Source organism: Quercus robur, chromosome 4 (genome assembly GCF_932294415.1).
Source record: "Quercus robur chromosome 4, dhQueRobu3.1, whole genome shotgun sequence".
Taxonomy (NCBI): Eukaryota; Viridiplantae; Streptophyta; class Magnoliopsida; order Fagales; family Fagaceae; genus Quercus; species Quercus robur.
Genome location: NC_065537.1, coordinates 73,119,179 through 73,135,389, shown reverse-complemented (window position 1 = coordinate 73,135,389; position 16,211 = coordinate 73,119,179). Strand labels below are relative to the sequence as shown.

General features: G+C 34.4%; 1 protein-coding gene across 1 annotated transcript; it reads left to right on the top strand.

The window, feature by feature from the left end:
• Positions 1 to 6,683, top strand: LOC126723626 (F-box protein At3g54460). Its single transcript, XM_050427215.1, has 8 exons — positions 1 to 602; positions 988 to 3,591; positions 3,693 to 3,906; positions 4,006 to 4,293; positions 4,388 to 4,447; positions 4,522 to 4,652; positions 5,614 to 5,728; positions 6,421 to 6,683. Exons 1-8 carry the CDS (start codon positions 73 to 75, stop codon positions 6,565 to 6,567), a joined length of 4,089 nt encoding a protein of 1,362 aa, XP_050283172.1. The 5' UTR covers positions 1 to 72; the 3' UTR covers positions 6,568 to 6,683.
• The last annotated feature ends 9,528 nt before the right edge of the window (positions 6,684 to 16,211 follow it).

The following is a 16,211-nucleotide window of genomic DNA, read 5'->3' as shown; positions in this document are numbered from 1 at the left end:
CTTCTTTAGAAAAACTTTCGAAGAAAAGCAGAGCGGCTCTGATTAAAGAGTTCAATTCTGAAGGCTCAAAAGATGAACGACAACGATGACGAAAACGACAAGTCGTTTCCGGACCACAAGCTCTGCGGCTATTTATGCACGGTTCTCACTGTTAATTCTCCGCCGTCGGCTGAAACGCTGCGTTTCAAGAAGACTCGCTGCGAAATCTTCGGCGACGGCTTGTACGTCGGGTTCAGGTCCTCGAACGGCGTCGTACTATCCGTGCTCGATTCGGTGCCGGAACCGGAGCAATGCGTGTCGAAAAACGGCGTCGGCGTCGGCGGCGGCGTTTCGAGCGGCAAGAAGAGGAAGAAGAGAGTGAGGAAGATAGGCCAAGTCCACGGCAGCATAAGCGTGGTGCACCAGCTTCAGGCGCTTGTTTCTCACAAGTGCGTGAAGATCGACGCGCGCGTGGTTTGCGTTTTCGGTCCCGAGTCCGAGTCCGCCGAGGCCGAGGCGAGGGCGGTGGTGCTCGTCGACGTGTATCTGCCGATCGCCGTGTTAAGCGGCTGGCAGTTCCCCCGGTCCGGCTCGATCGCCGCCGCGCTTTTTCGGCACTTGAGGTAAGCAATTTTCGGTTAATTTGGTTGATTTTGTGATGATGATGATGATTTAGCGAAATTTGATTGTTATATGTATGTATTGAATTGACCAAATGTTATCGGTTTTTCGAGTAATTAGATTCGAGTTTAGGGTTTATACGGTACGGTTTTTTTCTCCACATTGTAATTTTGCGTGCATTTAGTTTTGATAAAATTTCGACAGTTACAATTTTCGAAGGGAGGATTTGAATTCTGAGCGTGTTCGGTTACTGTGGTCTATAACAGATTAGTTAGAGTCGACTCCATGTATTCTTTTCCTCCGTTCTGTTCTATCTGAAAAGTCATTATGGGCTTTTTTCTCTTTTCCTAGCTACACGCTGACATAGTACGGTAACATTTTCTGCAGCTGTGACTGGGGCGAGAGAACTTCGATGCTTGCTAGTGGACAGCGATGTATAGAAGCTCAAGGGGCTGATAAGAGCGTTTGGAATCTTTCTGATTGTCACGTTCTTGGATGCAAGCTGCATTACAATGTCACCGATTCTTCAAAGAGAAGGCTATTTGAACTTCATGAAATTTTTAAGAGCGTACCCAGCTTGACGAAGAGGGAACAGCTTGATTCTTCAAGAATAATGCCTGTGGATGGCATTTATAGATCTGGCATTTGGGATTTATCGGATGACATTTTGATTAATATGCTAGCTACGCTTGGTCCAACGGACCTTGTGAAGGCTGCTGCAACGTGTTGGCATCTAAAATCCTTGGCCGCGTCAATCATGCCGTGTATGAAACTAAAGCTTTTTTCTCATCAGCAGGCAGCAGTTGAGTGGATGTTGCAGCGCGAGCGCAATGCTGAAATTATGCCACATCCTTTATACATGGCTTTCTCAGCAGAAGATGGATTTAGTTTCTATGTAAATATTGTTTCTGGTGAAATAGTCACAGGAATAGCCCCTAGCATCAAAGATTTTCGTGGGGGTATGTTCTGTGATGAACCTGGCTTAGGCAAGACCATAACTGCTCTTTCCCTTATTCTGAAGACACAGGGAACATGGGCAGATCCACCAGAAGGGGTGCAAATAACCTGGTGTATGCATAACGGTGACCAGAGATGTGGCTATTATGAGCTTAGTGGTGATAATGTCACTGGTGGGATCAAGTTCTTGGGAAAAAGGGATGTAGGTCAGAATGCTCGAAGAGGCATGGAGGACTTGACCCACTCCTCACCTAAAAGAGCCAGGTTAATGGGTTTTGATGATCAGATTGCATTTGATGATTTATTTCCTAGTAGAGGAAATAAATCACCTATATCTGCATCCTCTAGTTCAGCAATGTCTGTGGTTCGATGCTCTAGGGACTTGAGCTTCATCAAGAAAAACCTTTGTTCCGAATATGAAGGAGCAGCTGGTTTTTCTAAAGAAAAGAAGGGTGGGGGAAATTCAAGTAGATTTAAGCGTGCATCTATTTGTCCAAGACATTTTTCTCAGGAAAAGCAAGTTGAAGTTTCATATGGAGTATCAAACTGTTGCAAGAGGCCTGGCAAGGCTGTTGCAGATTATCTCGAGTATAATGACACCTGGGTTCAATGTGATGCTTGTCGTAAGTGGCGAAAGCTTATAGAAACTAGGGCTGCTGATGTTACTGCGGTATGGTTTTGTAGTATGAATACTGATCCTTTATATCAGAGCTGTAGTGTTCCTGAAGAATCTTGGGATAATTGCAGCCCAATAAGATATTTACCTGGATTCTACACCAAAGGAACTTCTGCAGGTGAGGAACGAAATGTTTCATTTTTCACCAGTGTGCTTAGGGAGCACTATCCATTGATTAATTCCGAAACAAAGAAAGCCTTAACTTGGTTGGCTAAACTTACTCCAGAGAAACTCTCACACATGGAATCAATTGGCTTAAGAAGTCCTTACTTAGGCACTTGTGTTATGCCTGTTAGGAATGCCCATGGCTTCTATAAGATATTCAGTGCATTTGGTCTCATGAAGAGAGAAGAAAAGGGTATTTGTAAGTGGTATTATCCACGAGATCTTGACAACTTGGCCTTTGATGTGGCTGCTCTCAGGATTTCTCTCTGTGAGCCACTGGATTCTGTCAGGTTATATTTGTCCAGAGCAACCCTAATTGTTGTTCCATCAAATCTAGTTGACCATTGGAAAACTCAAATCGAAAAGCATGTCAGTCCTGGTCAGTTACGTGTGTATGTTTGGACTGATCATAGAAAGCCTCCTGCTCACAGTCTGGCATGGGATTATGATATTGTCATAACAACCGTTAGTCGTTTAAGTGCAGAGTGGAGCCCCCGAAAGAAGAGTGTACTGATGCAAGTGCATTGGCTTAGAGTCATGTTAGATGAGGGACACACCCTTGGCTCAAGTGTTAACTTGACAAACAAATTGCAAATGGCTATTTCATTGGTGGCTTCAAATCGGTGGATATTAACAGGAACTCCAACTCCTAACACTCCCAACAGTCAACTATCACATCTTCAACCATTGCTTAAGTTTCTTCATGAGGAAGCTTTTGGACAGAATCAAATGTCTTGGGAAGCTGGTATTCTTAGGCCATTTGAAGCAGAGATGGAGGAGGGACGGTTACGTTTGTTGCAGTTACTTCAGAAGTGCATGATCAGCGCAAGAAAGATGGATTTGCAAAATATTCCACCCTGCATTAAGAAAGTTATGTTTCTTGATTTTACTGAGGAACATGCAAGAAGTTACAATGAATTAGTAGTTACAGTGCGGCGCAATATACTAATGGCTGACTGGAATGATCCTTCTCATGTTGAGAGTCTACTGAATCCAAAGCAGTGGAAGTCTCGAAGTGCAACTGTCAGAAATGTCAGGCTGTCTTGCTGTGTGGCTGGACATATTAAAGTTACAGAAGCTGGTGAAGATATTCAAGAAACAATGGATGTTTTAGTTGAAAAGGGTCTGGATCATACTGCAGATGAGTATACTTATATAAAAAATTACCTCCTCTATGGTGGGTATTGTGTCAGGTAATATTTGGTATTTGAGGCTTCATGTGGATTTTTTGTTCTGTTTTTGAATTTTTTATCACATTTGAATCACTGATTACATATTTTTCTTTCTATGTTAGATGTAACGAATGGTGCCGTTTACCTGTCATTACACCATGTAGGCATCTTTTGTGCCTTGATTGTGTTGCTTTGGACAGTGAAAAGTGTACTTATCCTGGATGTGGTAACTTATATGAGATGGAGTCTCCTGTTGTACTAACCAGGCCAGAAAATCCTAACCCAAAGTGGCCTGTGCCCAAAGATCTTATTGAGTTACAACCATCATACAAACAGGCAGGCTTAGCTATAAGAAAAATTTGAATTTGTCTAATTTCTATTTCTTTTATGGTAAACAAAATGTTTATCTATATATACAATTTTATATTTATACAGGATAACTGGGATCCTGATTGGCAATCAACATCTAGCAGTAAAGTTACTTACCTTGTACAGAGGTTGAAAGCTTTGCTTGAAGCTAATAGAGAGGTTGGTCACTACATGGGAGAAGGCAAAATTGTGAAGTGTGTGGATGAGCTAGTTTATCCCTCTCAGATGAGTGATGCAAGGGTCTTGTCCCTGGATGATTGCTCTAGAGTGAGCAGTGAGACTCAGAAATTTTCCCCAGAAAAAGTTTTAATCTTCTCTCAATTTCTTGAGCACATACATGTCATTGAACAACAGGTAGTTGTTGTATAACATAGGCTGAGCATGGCTCTGTGTGATTCTACACATACAATTAATGGTTGAATGTTGATGTATTCCATTTCTGTGGCAGTTAACTATTGCAGGTATCAAATTTGCTGGGATGTATAGTCCAATGCATTCTAGCAACAAGGTATATCCTTTTCTTTCCCCATATTGTCTAAATTTATTACATGTTCTTGTATTGACGCACTTTTACTGGTTCAGATGAAGTCACTGGCCACGTTTCAGAATGATGAAAGTTGTATGGCACTTTTGATGGATGGAAGTGCTGCATTGGGGCTCGATTTGAGCTTTGTAACGCATGTATTCCTAATGGAACCAATTTGGGACAAAAGGTAATACCTTATTTTGGTACTGTATGGAGATTTAGGGGAAAAAAATCATTTTGATTTCCAAGACTTCAGAAAGATCATCCTATTCCATTTTCTTTTTATTTTAAAAGTAAGATTTTATTAATTATTTAAATAATAAAGTGAAGCATGGTTTTTATTCTACCAATCTTCTGGTGAAAAGTTAAACTGTATATGCAATGGAAACATTATTATTTCCAAGTTATCCAACCATGACCACCATATCAGCTTATGCTTGAATCAGTACACCTCTGCCACCACATTGACAGCACCATGACTTTCTATCGTTGCTGCATGCATGTGCGACGAAGCCCATTGTGTCATTGTTACTAGATGAATACTGATACTACTATTATAGCTGCCATGCTACTGCAACCACCACTCCAACTGATGCTGAAACCAATTCTGTTGGAGCTATTGCTGCAACCTTGGCCATAAATTCCTTGGTTTTGCTATAACATCAGTACATTGTTGCCACCATTTAGTTAAAAGCACGACCTCCTAGGATCTTCAGTTAAAATGCTTCCTGATGTTTTGCCTCAAATCTCTTATAACCTGAAATGTGTTGTATTATTTAGTAAGAAAAGATTAGTTATGGTGTTATTATAATCAATTTTGCTATTAGCATATTATAGGTAATTCACTCTGATTAAATGAGTTGCATATACTCCACAATGAATTCCAAACTACCTAAGATGCCACTCTTCTTTGTCAAAATTTTGCTAACCTTTTCACTTGTAAAATTATATATATAAATATATATATATATTTATTTATTTATTTGCTGACCTTATCAGGTTCAATATTTAAGCTTATGTTTGGTTCACAATTATGCTTTAAATAATTATCCATGTTATTAACTTTGTACATTATCTAGTGTTCTTTTGAACATAATGATCAATCTGTCTCTCTTTTCCAAAGATAATGACTTGTTCTATTGGTTTAGTATGGAGGAACAAGTTATAAGTCGTGCTCATCGGATGGGTGCTACTCGGCCTATTCATGTGGAAACTTTAGCAATGCGTGGTACAATTGAAGAGCAAATGGTGCACTTCTTACAGGTAAACCAATCTTTGACTGTAAGTTGACTGTCAGGAGTGTCTGTGCATCAGTCATGATATTTAGATCTTAAATGGGCAGTGTTTTGTTGCACACCTGTGTGCCCATACAGACCGATGTGCAACAAGTTTTTCCCATATTAAATAATCCAGTTCCATGACAAACATATTCTTCTCTTCCATATGCATTATTAGACACTCCTCTTGTCATAATCATGCCAATTTGACCTTTACCTGGCAAAAAAAAGGTTATGATCTGTTTAGTAAGAGTCACAGTCACAGATGACCTGGATTTTTTTATTTGAAATCTAGGATTGAAATTGATCTCTTTCATCATTGGGCGTTTCTGTTGTTTCTGGCAAATCTGATTTCACTTGTCCTTTTCTTTATGTTGGAAGCTTATACGTTTCTATAGGTTAAAGATCAGTTTTGTTTGCTTTATGATGTTTTACATCTTTATACCACATGGATCTGTGATTTAATTTTTTTTAGACATAACCGCCAATGAGCTACAGCCTACAGCTCAACTGGCACTTCCTTCTCCCATAATAACGGGATGGAGGGTGAGGTCGGGGGTGTTATAGATCCACTAAGTGTGTGTAGCTTACCTAATACCTTGGTCTTCTGTTTATTTTATCCTTTATTCTTTTTCCTCACTTTTTTTCCCATCCAAAATATCCATTGTGGTCCTTCAGGATGCTGATGATCGTAGAAGATTCTTGAAGGAAGAGTACAGAAAACCTGATCGTGAAGGGCCAAGAACTCATCGTACATTACATGATTTTGCTGAGAGCAATTATCTCTCTCAGCTTGGTTTTGTGCGCACTAATCCAAAGATTTAAAGGTTCATGAAACATTTTTTACCATTGTAACTTTACTTACTTATCTGTTTATTCTGTACAGAGATGGCTCAAAATATTCTAGGACATTCTAATGAAATCATTCATTCTTTGCACAATTATTTCAAATTAAACTAATACGAGAAATTGTTAAGTAATTTCCCACCCCCCCCCCCCCCCCCCCGCCTTTTTTAAAATAATTAAAGTGCAGTTGCTTTCTAATTTTAAACCCCAGTTTCTTTAAAACTGCTTGCTTTGGTGCCCTAGTGCTAAGATCTTCGTGAGTTTATAGCATCATGTACATAGCCCAACTTTCCCTTTTATTGTTATATACTAGATCTAAGGGCTAACCTATTGAAATAAAGAATAAAGTATTTTGGCATTGTGAAGTACTGAGGAGAACCAGGGTGCATGAATTAGAGCCATTTGTGAAGCTCAAAGCTTAAGCCGTTTAGGAACAACTTATTTAGCTGAAATTAAAAACTTTTTATTGAAAATACTGTAAATAAAATTAAGAGTTAGTTGAATAATAGCAAAAATAAGTTAAATAATAAAAAAACTGTCTTTTTTCAGTCAATGTCACACGCAACCTTAGATTCTCTTTCGATTTTAGGTTTTGTGAAGGCCTGTCTGTAGTAGGAATCCTAATACAACTATGATCCAAGCACGAGCATCTCTAATTGGTTGGCCATATTTTGCAGTTTGATTTGACAGATTGTTTAAATGACAAATAAAATGTCTTTAGGCAAATTATTAAGTACCATGTAGGAGGGTGTATCAGTTCTCTCTTGTATGAAACAGTGTAGGTACTGATCTATTTAAAAAAATTTATATATTTTCTCAAATTTATTATACATATACTTTAATATGAGATTAAATTCTGGAATGCTTGCTCTCGTGAAATTAGTTTTTTTCATTATTAATTTGGATTAAACTCACGGGCAATTTTTTTCAATGTATATATGTGTGTGTAATATTTTTTTTTATTTGACCCTACTCAAATAAAATTTTGAACACTCTGACCTAAATTTTTTTTTAAATCAACTTGAAATAAGCTTTAAATGAGTTCCTCTTAAAAACATTTTGGTCTTTTAAAACACACACACACACACAACAACAACAACAACCAAAAAAAAAAAAAAAAAAAAACCCAATTTTATCTAAAATCTGGGGGAAATAGTAAGCCTAACAACAAAAGTAAATATCTTTTACATCTTAAATCATAAAAAATAAAAAAGCCCATTTAGATCTTTAATAAATTTGAAATAAACTAATGGAAAATTCATAGTTTACATTGTACTATGTAAGATTTACATCGTTTCTAAACAAATGTGTATAGTATTGTATATTTTTTTGCAAATGTGTACAATATAATTATCTACAATGTAAATCTTACATTGATTCTAGACAAATGTATACAATATAATTGTTTATAATATAAATTTTACATTAATAGTACAATGCTAATATATAATTGTCTTTAGGGGTGTTCACCAAACGGCATAAACTGCACAAACCGCACCAAAACCGCCCCCAAAATGGCATAACCGCACCGCACCGCAAGTAATAGTGCACCGCACTGCACCCGCTCTATATATTAATATATTTATTTATTTTTAATATTAAATATATTATTAATAGTTTAATAACCCTAGTTTTCAAAAAAAAAAAAGTTTAATAACCCTAGCAAGTGTTGACTAGAAAAGCCAACCTAAAATAAAGAAAAACTAGTTCAATAATTTAAAACTTGGCTCAAAAAAAGGGAAAAATTAGTTTTGGGCTGAGTAGAAAAAGCCCAAAATTTGAAAAATATATTGACTTCAAACCGAATCTTATACATAGTATAGCACATGTAACCGCAAAAATAAGGTGCGGTGCGGTTATGGTTTTGGCTAAACTCTAAACCGCACCACACCGCACATGTAACCGCAAAAACAAGGTGCGGTATAGTTATGATCTTAGTTAAACCGCACCGCAAAGTGCGGTGCTAAAAATGGCTCAAAACCGCGTCGCACCGCACCGCAAACACCCCTAATTGTCCTAAATTAATAGATAAAAATATTTTAACAATAATAATTAAAATTCAATTAACAATAATAATTAATATGTTCACAATATTAAAAAATATATGTCAAATGAATCTATAGTTTACTTTTTTTTTATTCTATTGCTAGTATGTACTATAGACAAATTTGTAATAAGAAAATTATGTAAATTATAAGATTCATCTCTTACCCAAGATGTATCTTCTTACTGACTCCCCTAGAAAAAAATCTTAGAGCTACCATTGATTAAACTTTTGGTTTATTTATTTGAAAATATATCACTAGGAATAAGGTCTTCTAATTTGAATCCAACACTTCAATGGCATAAAAGGTTTGAATGAAAAGAATGTATAAATGCAAGGACGGAGTCAGGACTTAGAGTTTAGGAGGGCGGCTTTACTGCTAGCTGCGTGTAATAGCTCTGGCTTTTGGCTCTGCAACTTAACCACCAAGAGTTTTATTTATTTATTTATTGTGTGTTTTTTATGTGTGCCTTGCTTCTAGGTAAGGACAAATTTATTTCATTTAAGGTTTTTTAAAGGATTGGACTATTTGTTTTGGGTAAAATTAGTTGATTAAGTTTAATTGTTTTTAGTTTTGCTATTGGTAATTTTGTTGTTGGGCTAATTTTTTTGGACTTGTATATTTTGTTTCAGATTTTAAATCAAGGAGAAAAATGCTAGAGTTACAAACTTTTTTTACAAATTACAAATGTGGTGAGTGGTTATTGGTAAGTTAAAAAGTAATGTAAGTGGTAAGCCTAAATGCAAACCAATTAGAATTTACTACCTCGATAGTTTATAAAAATGTTGTAGAAAATTTTGTGACTATAACATTACTCGTAAAAGAATCAATGATATTGTTAAGAGGAGTAGAGTATAATTTTATAGAACAAAATTACTAAAATTAGTACCTATATAATACTAATATTTTTTATATAAAAAATTTAGGGGGCATTGCCCCCAAGGTCCAACCATACCTTTGTCCCTGCATAAATGGACGAAGAAAGACAAGGGATTGTGGTGTCTTCTAAATCTAAACAGCAATTTATATGAAAAAATAAATAAATAAAATAAATGCAGGTCATCATTTTTTTGGGCACTTTAAATGATTTCTTAGAGGCCGAACCAATTTAATCCGTTAAGTATGAGTAATGTTATAGGTACAAACTATTTTACAATATTTTTTCAAAATGTTGGATGTGGCCAACCTTTTATTGGTTTTCATCTAGGCCCACATTAATATCAATTTTTTATTTGCCAATAATCACTTGCTGCATCAGCAGTTTGTAAAAAATTTTGTAAAATAATTTGTATCTCTAGCATTATTCGTTAAGTATTCATAGAAGACCCAAAATTTTAGGACTAAGGTTTTGTTGTTGTTGTTGTTAACGGATTCCTTATTGTATCCCATTGAGATGATATTCTCATAATTCATAATATAAATACATAAGGATGAAAATGTATTTAGGCAAGATTTCCAACATATGGTCGCAATTCTATAGTTTCTTTTATGGATCATGGTACACTTTTTTTTTTTTTTTTTTGTACGAACTATGCCTAACAGTCCTTTAAAAAAATTTTAATTAATTTAAAAAAAAAAAAAAAAAAAAAAAAAAAAAAAAAAAAAAAACTCTGCCTATCAAATTTAAACCGTTCTCAAGATTAGGACCGTTAGGGAAGTACTGTAAGATTTTTTTATTTGTTTGGATGACGGTACGGTAAGATTAGACAATGATGAAAAATTAAAAAGACAATTTTTTCAATTTTACATAAAATATTTTAAAAAATGAATGATTAATGTATAACTTAAGAACATTTATTAACCGGACCCATAATAATAATAATAATTGTAAGGACACGATTTACAGCCCAAGTCCAAGATGTATGGGATCTTGGCCCAATGAGCCTAGTACAATAAATTTGTAGATAGTGGATTAAAGAACTAGGTCCTAATGAGTTGGACAACGGTTAATACTGAATTAAATGACAATCAAACATAAATAAGAGGTTCTGATATTAATGGACTTTCAGTTCAAGGAGGTCACACTTTTATAAATTGATCACAATTGGATACAAGGACAATTTAGATTATTACAGTGTTTTCTCTCTATTTTTCAGATCCTTTTCACATGGAGGGTCTCTCACATTATATAACTCCCTTTGGACCATTTTGATCCTACACTTCTTGATCATCTGATCCCTTACTTGAGTACCTGTCATGTTAGACACCCTATTTGGCTTTCTGTGAGTTGTTGTGGCCAAAGTAGCACTGTTCAGAGGTCTTCTCCACATAAATACGGCCAGAAAAGTAGTTGCAGTGCATTTAATACGGTGGTAGCAGCTTTCCCTTAGATATTTTTGGGTTTCCTTCCTTCTCGTATGTTCATGAAGCACGTCCCTATCATTGGAGCTTCTAAGAAGGTAGTGCTAGAATACATACTTGAGCTGTATTTATCATATCCGAATAGGAGTTCCTCCTCGTACCACATTACATTCATTATTTACTCATAAGACTTTAAATTGGAACCCTTCATAACTATTTGTCCCTCCTCTGACCATACAACGTCCTCGGATAAAGCCCAAGGTCCAAGGCCCAATATATGATTTTGGACCCTTATCCCTACAATAATAATAAAGCAATGCTACATATACACCCAAAAAAACAAAACAAAAATTCACAACATTTTTCTCAATAATTAAGTTGATAAGTTTTTACTAGTTCTCATCTGGACTTATTACTAACATCACTTTTTTAATCTATTACTAACAATTTGACACATCTACAAATGAAAAGTTTTGCCAATTTTTTTATGTCTATAAACTTTCTCTAAAAATACATGTAGCGCATAATTATTCACCGTTTATATACATCCCATATAGGATAATTAAAATAAAAAACTATATGAAACTTTCGGCAACTTTAGCGACTAATCTAGATATAAAACTTTTATTCAGTGTATCACCTTTGAATAAATCATTATTTATATTATAATTTTTGCATGCTTCCCCCCCCCCCCCCCCCCCCCCCCCCCCAAAAAAAAAAAAAAAAAAGAGAGGGAGAGAGCGCATCAAAGTATAAGAGAAAAATATGTAAATATAGTTATGCAATTCTTTTACCCATTCAAATTATTTTAATAACAAAAGGAGAATATTACACCAAATTGAGAGAGAGAGAGAGAGAGAGAGAGAGAGAGAGAGAGAGAGAGAGAGAGAGAATGTATAACAAATACTCTATCAAATCAATTATTTGATTTGTTTCCTTTGAACAATTGGATGAGAATGTATAACAAATACTCTATCAAATCAATTATTTGATTTGTTTCCCTTGAATAATTGGATCTTATTGGAATTACAACAACTTTGAATCAAGAGATTTATTTTCATGTCTTTTATTGTGAGGTTGGTACACTTTTAGGGTTGCAGTTAATGCAATGGAATGTCATTTTGGCTCTTCAAGCCATTGGTGAAGACTTTAGCTAAGTATTGTCCTGGAGGGTGACAAATACATATGCCTTCTTTGCATTGACACATTTCTGGATGATCACTGCAATCTTGAACCTTCTTGCATGGAAAACTTACATTCATTGCTTCAACATCTTACTTAAAAAATGCATTTATTATATTTGTTAATAATCACATTGTCTCAAATTCTATACAAATATAACACATCATTTAAATTACAAAATGGAGGAATGCTAGCTGTTGAGGTTTGATAGGGTTACCTATTTTTACATAAAACTATGTGGCTTAGTAAAATTTAAAACAATACAATTAAATATAAATCTCTTATGTGAACGATAGCCGAGTGAAAAGTCTAAACTCTTTAAGTTTTAAATTTTTAATTATGTAAAAATAAAGTTCTTTTTTTATTCCAAATATTATCTTCTTCTTTTTTCAAGTATGCATTTTTGCGTCACAAAATTAACTAAAGATTGAAAGTGGCCTATATTATGTTTTACAAATTAATTAAAACGTATGGTTTCAATTGTCAAATAATCCTACTACAATTTATGGAGATACAAACAAATCATAGTTTATCCCCCCGTTATATATATTATGATTTATGGCCTTTCAACAAGCTTGATGACTTTAATTAATTTTTCTAAAATGAATAAAGATAAAATTATATATATATATATATATACACACACACATGAAAATAATGTAATCTAATGGTAAATTTGTCAAAATTTACATCCAATTAAAAAATATTGAGTGGTGTAACATTACTTAAAGTTACACTAAGTGTAACTTGAAACCAACCCTATATATAAGCACATAGTAATACTTTTTTTTAAAAAAAAAATAGAGATTAAGTAAAATGAGAAGGAAGAGATTTTTACAAGAGCTAAGAACCAAGAGTGCAATTAAGAAAGCCAGCTTGAAGGAATATTTCTCCATCTCTTTTGTCTTTGTGTATATTCACTACAAAAAAAAACTGGCCTATTGCGGCGGGCCAAAACCACTGCAAAAGCCCAAAAAGCCGCCGCTAAAAGTCCATTTGGCCTATTGTGGCGAGGGCTATTGCAGCGGTTATATATAGGATTAGTTTCAAGTTACACTTGATGTAACTTTAAGTAATGTTACACCACTCAATATTTTTTTAATTGGATGTAAATTTTGACAAATTTACCATTAGATTACATTATTTTACTAAGCCACATAGTTTTATGTAAAAATAGGTAACCCTATCAAACCTCAACAGCTAGCATGCCTCCAATTTGTAATTTAAATGATGTGATATATTTGTATAGAATTTGAGACAATCTGATTATTAACAAATATAATAAATGCAGGTTTCAAGTTAGATGTTGAAGGAAGGAATGTAAGTTTTCCGTGCAAGAAGGTTCAAGATTGTAGTGATCATCCAGAAATGTGCCAGTGCAAAGAAGGCATATGTATTTGTCACCCCCCAGGACAGGACTTAGCTAAAGTCTTCACCAGTGGCTTGAAGAGCCAAAATGAAATTCCATTGCATTAACTGCAACCCATAAAATGTCATCAACTACACAATAAAAGAAGCCAAGCACCTTTGCTTCTACCGATAAAAGCAAGAAATTTAGTTCCATACAAGTAGTATTTGAAGGAATGTGTAAGTAGGGTACTTTTGAGAAATGATACAATGAGAAAAAGGAGCCACCGTTGTTTGAGTTTATTACTTTATTTGCATCGGTTCATGTTATCGTTATGATCGGTAAGGAGAAAATTAACTACAATAGCTAAATGATGATGAGCAATATCAATCAGCCTTCTATTTATTTTTGTTACGAATTGTTCAAGTGGTCTTTTACCTTGGAAAATCATATACACTTACCTCATGGGTAATTAGCCGTGCCTGGTGGCTGGTGCCCTAGTTTTTTTTTTGATAAGTAAAGGAAGATATATAAAAAAGAAGAACTCAGCCCCGTACATAGGAAATGTACTAAGAAGGCGCCCTAGTTCTTAGGCCAGTTGGCTTTTTTTATCTTCATTGTTTGTTATTATTTCGTATGACTAGAACGTTGTGATTCTATAGCCTATAGTGGTACCTACTTTCTAACTTTGACTTTAAACTTTAGTCAAGCTTGAATAGAAGGCAAGTATAGTTGGTGCAACTCCAAGGAAACCTTAAAAATGTGCAAGCACAATACATTTTTTTTGTTTTTTGCCAAATAAAAACTTTATTTATGAACATCATAGTACAAAGGAAGGGAGGGCCTGGAACCATCTCTCCTCACAACCTGAGTAACTAGGAAAGGAATACTAGAGATGGGAACTAGCCCTATCCAATTCACAAAAGCAGTCTATTGGGCTAAAAGATGGGCTGAAACATTGCCCTCTCTTTATTAAAAGAAAAGAAGAAAGCATCAAAATACTTTACAAAATTCAAAATATCTACAATCAACTCTGCAATACTCAATGGACCTATCACATTCCAAGCATCAACCATTTTCAATGGCACTCTTTTTTTTATTTTTTGAGAATCTTTTCAATGGCACTCTTGATAGCACAAAGTGCTGCCTTTGCTTCACCTACCAGAGGATTATCCGGTTCACATAATTCATTGGACAATATATAACTTATAGGAGTTAGGGTTACATATGCACGGGACCAAAATAGTCAAGATCAGGATCCTTTATAGGATCGGTGAAAGGGTTTCATGGATCGGATTGTTAGACATGACAGAGATTTGTAAGATTTTATTTTTTGTATTAAAAAAATCATCAATAATAATCAATATATATATATATATATATAAAAGCAAAGACCTCATGTGGGAGAGTATGAGGTTCTGCCATGTGATGCTCTCTTTGGCAATGAATTTGTTCACATAAATTCTTTACTCAAATGCCATATCAGAGATAAAGACTAATTAAAATTCAAAAGATAATTCCCATGAAAAAAATATTCAAAAGATAAGAAATTTATTTTCTTAAATTCATTGTATCAAGATATTTCTTAAGTGCCACATTATAGATAAGGACTAATTAAAATTTAAAAGATAAAGACTCTTTATTTTATTGAGTTCATTGTTTCAAGACATTCCTTTCTCTCACAAAACACAAAATATTTCGTGTTTCCACTCACCCCTTTTCACCTCTGGCACTTCTGCTACCTTATATACACCTACCTATAGTCTTTCATCTTCATGCCATAGGTTAGGTGCTTTTTGATTTTGTTTTAGCCCTCACAATTTCTTGGTTTCTTTGTCATTTTTTTTACTACTATTTAGTGTGGTATTGGTATGAGCCACAACCATAAAAGTAAAAAACAATGATTATTATGGAGTTTTCTTCGTTGTGAATCAAGATTATCTCAACTTTAGTTGCAACCCTAAGGGCACGTTTGGTACACTATAATGATTATTACATGGGAATAAGAATAAGTATTACAAGGAATACATTAAGTTAGAATATAATAAGTATTACTATTCATTAGTTTGGTGACCATTTAGAAATAGAATTCTGAATATGCATTTACAATTTAGTAGAGTATAAAAAAAGGTGTAATTAAATCATTTTAAACTCAAATTTCCTAAAATACACTTATTTTAGGGTGTTCAAAATAGAGCTAATAATTAACAATAAGGAAAATTTATTTTCTTTTCTTTTGAAGATGTGGCAATTAATGACTTTTTAGGAAAAAAATTTTAAAAAGTTATTACAAAAGGTAAAGAAATAGATATTCAGTACTTTTGATAAGGAATAGTTATTCCTCATTTTGAAAAATAACTATTCATAAGGAATAACTATTCATTGTAATAAAAATATAACCAAACAATCGAATAGTTATGCCAAAGTATCTATTACATTACAGTGTCTATTACAGTGTACCAAACGTGTCCTAAGTTTAATTGCAGCTATTCAGAAATAGTGTGAAATAGTGTACAAATCACAATCATATTGCTAGTTCTCTCCATCAAAGCTACAATTAGGTAGTTCTTTACATAATTTTTATGTCCTTTCTCATGTATCTTTCACGTATAATATTTATCCACCTATATTTTTTTATTACGTTTGTTGGTGCTGTAAATTATAATTGTTATGGTTTGTTAAGATTAGTTTCAAATGATTTAATTTGTTGTTACTGTTGGGTTCTAAAACTTTAGGTTTAAAAGTAT

What these genes read in the sequence shown, in the direction of transcription:
- LOC126723626 (XM_050427215.1), top strand. Translation starts at nt 73, where the DNA reads ATGAACGACAACGATGACGAAAACGACAAGTCGTTTCCGGACCACAAG. An exon ending in TATGGTGGGTATTGTGTCAG is followed by an intron (nt 3,592 to 3,692) that starts GTAATATTTGGT and finishes TTTCTATGTTAG; the next exon opens with ATGTAACGAATGGTGCCGTT. An exon ending in GAACCAATTTGGGACAAAAG is followed by an intron (nt 4,653 to 5,613) that starts GTAATACCTTAT and finishes CTATTGGTTTAG; the next exon opens with TATGGAGGAACAAGTTATAA.